The sequence below is a fragment of the Felis catus genome, chromosome X (assembly GCF_018350175.1).
Source record: "Felis catus isolate Fca126 chromosome X, F.catus_Fca126_mat1.0, whole genome shotgun sequence".
In the NCBI taxonomy this organism is placed as follows: Eukaryota; Metazoa; Chordata; class Mammalia; order Carnivora; family Felidae; genus Felis; species Felis catus.
Window position 1 is genome coordinate 35,448,069 of NC_058386.1, and position 5,330 is coordinate 35,453,398.

General features: G+C 52.2%; 1 protein-coding gene across 1 annotated transcript; it reads right to left on the reverse strand.

Moving 5' to 3' along the window:
* Nucleotides 1-868: 868 nt before the first annotated feature.
* Nucleotides 869-4,359, reverse strand: LOC101084264. The gene is made up of 2 exons (XM_045050375.1): nt 4,269-4,359; nt 869-1,500 (listed from the first exon to the last, which is right to left on the reverse strand). Exons 1-2 carry the CDS (start codon nt 4,357-4,359, stop codon nt 869-871), a joined length of 723 nt encoding a protein of 240 aa, XP_044906310.1.
* Nucleotides 4,360-5,330: the final 971 nt, after the last annotated feature.

Genomic DNA, 5,330 nt, shown 5'->3' on the forward strand with positions numbered 1-5,330 from the left:
GCCATCTGCCTATGTGTGAGGTCCATTATTAACGATAGAAGTCAAAAAGCCATATTTCAAATTATCTTCTTGTCAAGTGTGAATTTTTTTTTAAGTTTATTTATTTATTTTGTGCGAGAGAGAGTGCGAGCAGGAGAAGGGAAGGGGCGGGGGGAGAGAATCCTTAGCATGCTCTGTGCCATCAGCCCACAACCTGATGCGGGGCTCAAACCCACAAATCGTGACTCAGGACCTGAGCTGAAATCAAGAGTCAGATGCTTAACTGACTGGGCCCCCAGGTGTCCCTGAATTTTTGTTTTTTTTAATATTGATTTATTTTGAGAGAGAGAGAGCAGGGGAGGGGCAGAGAGAGAGGAGAGAGAATCCCAAGCAGGCTCTGTGCTGCCAGTGGCAGAGCCCAATGCGAGGCTCGATCCCACAAACCACAAGACTGTGACCTGAGCTGAAATCAAGAGTCAGACGCCCAAGTGACTGAGCCACCGAGGGGCCACTGAGTGTGAAAAATTTTTTAAATGAACTAGCTCTCAATCTAAGAGAACTGTGAGCTCTGCCAGCTTCTTCCAAGCTTATGCTTCCATTTACAGTACTTTCTTTAAGCCACAGTTTCGTTAGAGGAATCATTTCAAGCCCCTTGTCTGCTTTGTGATGATTAGTTTGGTTAGAGTGACATAATATAATCTGTAAATTAACTCAATATAGCAGTTATAACAGGCCATTTGCTGAAGGTGAAAAATCATTTGAGGTGGATGCTGTCCAAGTCATAGGACTGCCACTCTTGCCTCAGCGTTCCTCACCTGTCACCCTGGATGCCGAGCGGTGACGTACAGCCCAAACAAGGCCCAGGGTCAATCTGCACGTTGCATATTGGTCATTGTAACAGTCGGCTCTTGCCGCAATAAGGCTGCGGAACAAACACTCCGAAACTCAGTGGCTTACAATAATGGGAATTTATTTTTCCTGCTCGGGGTCCGGCAGGGCCGTGGGGATCTGATTGATCTTGGCTGGGCTTGGCTATTTCAGGCTGCAGGTTGGCCGGGAGTGGCTCCGGGTCGCAGTTTTTTGTTTTTGTTTTTTGTTTGTTTTTTTTTTTTGAAGTGGTTGACATCTCTATTGCTTTGGAGGTGGGGGGCAGGTGCTCAGGAGCTCTTGGTGGGGCGGGACTCTTCCTCTTCACCGTCACAGGCTTCTGGCGGCGAGGGATGGCGCTGGCTGTGCGAATGGCGGCCACGTACGGATCTGGGTGGTCCTTGTTCTTGTGGATCCTGTGCCCGATGCTTCCGAGGGTGGCCGGGGCGTTCTTGTTCGTGGTGGTCCACAGGTAGGGGGTGGTGGGTTTTCCCTGGAGGGATCTCCGCTTCGTGACCACCACTACGCGTTTGCCATCAGCCCCAGACTTCACGCCCACAGTGTAGAGGTGAATCAACCCGTTGTCGTTAGAGGACTTGCGAGCCTTCGGGTTATTGGGGTCAGTGCTGAACGTCTGCTTGTTTCTCTCTTTCTCTTTTTTTAAATTACACTTTGTTTTTAAGTTTATTTTTGAGAGAGAGAGAGACAGAGAGAGCCCACAAGTGGGGGAGGGGCAGAGAGAGAGAAAGACACACACACACACACACACACACACACACACACAGAATCGGAAGCAGGCTCCAGGCTCCAAGCTGTCAGCGCAGAGCCCGACGTGGAGCTCAAACGCACCAATCGTGAGATCATGACCTGAGCCCAAGTCGGAGGCTTCACGGACTGAGCCACCCAGGCGCCCCTGCTTGTTCCTCTTGATCAGGAGCTCCAGGCGACAGATTTGGGGCAGGTCTGGAGCCCAGGCTGATGTGACTACAGCCACCTAGGACCTACAGTGGGAGACACCACAAAGTCATGTGGTCAGCGGTGTTATTTCTATTCCACGTGAGCCGTGAATTAGGATCAAGAAGCCAAACCACCATAGTGACAGAAATGAAAGTTCTGGCATTTTCTTCCTACCTGTATTAGCTTCCTAGGGCTGCTGTGACAAAGCACCACGTGCTGCGTAGCTTAAACAACAGAGGCGTGCCGTCGCACGGTTCTGGAGGCCAGAAGTCCAAGATCAAGGTGCCGGCAGGGTTGATTCCTTCCGAGGGCCCCAAGGGGGCCTCTGTTCAAGGCCTCTCTCCCTGGCCGGTCTTTTTCCTGTGTCTTTTCATGTGGTCTTTCCTCTATGTCTGTCTGTGTCCAAATTTCCCTCTTTTATAAGGACACTAGTCCCACCCTAATGGCCTCATTTTTAACTCCGTGACCTCTGTAAACATCCCATCTTCAAGTAAGGTCACGTTCAGAGGTACTGGGGCTTACGGCTTCAACATACCAATTTTGGTGGGACGCCAATTCAACCCATCAACCCTACCCCTCAGAGGACTGTCTGGTGTATCACGTAGGGTGTGTGTTACCCGGCTTTGGAGACTTTCTGGCATAGAGACCAGTGGAGAAAGTCTTCCTGTTGGCCCAGCGGTGAGTAAAGGCTTCAGACTTTAACACCCCACCCCCGCCCCGCAACAATCAGAAGAAACTGTGACCTCTTTGGCCATGCCATACCCTTGCCACCACATCTCACAGTTTGCTGGGGGGGGGGGGGGCGGTGCGGAATCTGTGCCGTTGGCTATAACTTGCCACGGAGGCAAACCCTTCGCATCAGTCTTACTGCCTGTGAAATGAGTAACTTCACCTTCCCTTAATGGGGTGTTGTGATGTTTAATGTTTGCCAGAAGAGTCCCAGAGGAAAGGGCAGAATAAATCCTCCCGGTGATTCTGCAGAACTACCCTGCCTTTCTTGTTCGCGCTCGGGAAGGAGTCCGGGACAACCGGCCGGGCTCGCACAAATTTGTGTTCCAACAACGCGGGTAGAATGGGCCGGCGTGGACGCACGCCGTAAATAACCTTAACACTTTAGAGGAGCGCGTGAGGAGGCAATTTCTCCTAGCCGGCTGCCCCCGTAATGCTGGCCTGATTCAGTCCTGAGCGATGTGGCCCACATGTGCTCCTGCAACCACAGGGACAAGTGTCCCTTCTGCCATGTCAGCTGTTTCTGTTCTGGCATAAATTACGCACGCTGTGGTCATTTCATTAAGGAATTACATCTCTGGGGGGGGGGGGGCGCCTGGGTGGCTCAGGCGGTCATCTCACGGTTCGTGGGTTCGAGCCCCGCATTGGGTTGTCTGCTGTTAGCACGGGGCCTGCTTCGGATCTTCTGTCTGTCTGTCTGTCTCTCTCTCTCTCTGCCCCCCCCCCCGAAAAATAAATAAACATTAAAAAGAAAAAGAAATTACATTTCTGATGTGACGTGTCGGGTTTCCAGAGGTGAACAGAAAAGGCTGCCATTTTCCCCGAAAACCACCATGCTCCCCGACACCTGGCCACGGGGGACAGGACGAGGCACCAGCAGCCACATGCCATCACACACGACGACGATGACAAAGCTGGAACAGAGCGATCGCCAGCTTCCTTTCTTCCTCCCCAACCCTGCGCCTGGTGTTGGAACATTCCAGACATCTGGAATTATGACCAGTTAAATGCAGTCAAACACAGATTTCTTTCTGTGGAAACATTCTGATCTCAGACCCAGGAGGGCAGGGATATTGGGTAATTGCCATCCTTGCAATAAACATATTATGGAAGTTTATAAACTCGGCCTATCTCTTGGCCGCTTTAGGCTTCTGGTGTGCCTGGGATGGCTTTGATTTTGAAATCGCTGAGGCGATAGGCAGACTTTTCCTCTCCTCGCATTTGCAGAGCAATCTGATAAACACATCTGTGGCCAAGTCCAGTTTTGGCTATTTTGGGGCAGACCAAAGGGTAGGTTACTTTTTATGAAATAAATGCATACAGAGCATGCATGTGACCCAACGGGGAGAAGGGAAAGTATCACAAGAGATTCCGTGCACACGATATCTAATCTCCCTTTGAGACAGAAGAGATTCAAATGAGCCCCTGCCATTAAAACTTTGATTATCAGAAACTTCATTTTAATCAGGGCTCGCCATAAACTCTGTGTGCTCAGCTGACGTGCGTGTTTAACATTCTCGATATTATACGCTGCTCCAATTATCCCAATTTTTCCTTGAAATTCAATTTCCCAGGGCCTTGTGGTGTTCGGCTAATCAAGCTCTCACTTTTTAAAGAAGTGTTTACCTCCAGTCTCTCTAGACACGCTGTGTATATACACGCACACAGGCACCAGATCTAGGGAGATGTCGGGGTGCTTTACAGGCAGGGCCAAACGCACACCCACCGTGCGGCACTTTTGCTGATGACGAGGCGACTCCGGGGCCCGCGGAGAATCCACACGCCGCCAGTTGCAGGCCTGATCACTTCAATGCCTTGCGGGAACATTTCCACGCAACCCCGGCCGGCTACCCCCCCCCCCGCCCCGCCCCCCCCCCCCCGCCCCGCCCCCCCCCCCCCCCCGGCTCTAGCCCCGCCCACGGGAGGCGGAGACGTGCTCTGTGGATTGATGCCTCGCTGGCTCCTTGCTTCCCTCTGCCCCCTTCTTGGTCGCTCACAGAGATTAGCCTCCAGGAATGTGGTTAGCACACACTGAACTCATAACTCCAGCCAGTATATCACAGCACACAATCACAGGAAATACCACATGTCGTTACAACGTGCACGCTCACGCGTCGGTCTCCACACATGCTACACGTAGCAGCACGCACACGCACGTATTGCACCCGGACCCACGCTACCACGCGCGCTCCACCCTGCGCCCGGAACTCCCTGCGTGTGCCCTGCGGACCCTTGGGCCCCAGCGGGGAAGGGAGAGGATCCCCTTTTTAAATGCTTTTCATCGCCGTGGCTACTTTGCTTCCCGTTCTAGGCTCAGCCCACAAGGGTCAAGAATTGTTACAGAAAGTCGATCTTGGCCCCCTTCCAGGCACCGGAAGGGCTGGGGCTAGAGATTGTGTTATTTCAGTTGAGGGAGGGGAGCCTTTGCCTGCCTCGGATCCGGCGGGGTTGGCTCCTGCAGACCCGGGGAGCCAAGCCAAATGTCCCCTCAGCATCTGCGCATGCCTACGGAGTCCCTTTGCCCTTTGAACCAAGCTCTTTTCTGCCACTGGAATGTTCTCTCCCCCTTTCTCTGCCTATTGAAATCTTCCCTTTTCCTCAATGCCTCGCACAAGCCCCACCTCCCCTGAAGAGGCCAGCTGGAAATGATCTCTCTCTCATTTCAACTCCTTAAAGGCTTTATTTTCTATAGCACTCATTGGACCCAAAGTAAACACTGCCATTGGGCGTTTGGGGGGTTTTTGTGCACGTAAGAGCAGGGACTTTGTTTTGTGCTTCTCTGCCTCCCTATGGAGCTT

Bases quoted from the DNA above. Each gene is read 5' to 3' on its own strand.
- LOC101084264 (XM_045050375.1), bottom strand. From the start codon at position 4,359: ATGTTCCCGCAAGGCATTGAAGTGATCAGGCCTGCAACTGGCGGCGTG. The intron at 1,501-4,268 runs GTGCCGCACGGT...ATTTAAAAAAAG, and splicing joins TCGCCTCGTCATCAGCAAAA to AGAAAGAGAGAAACAAGCAG.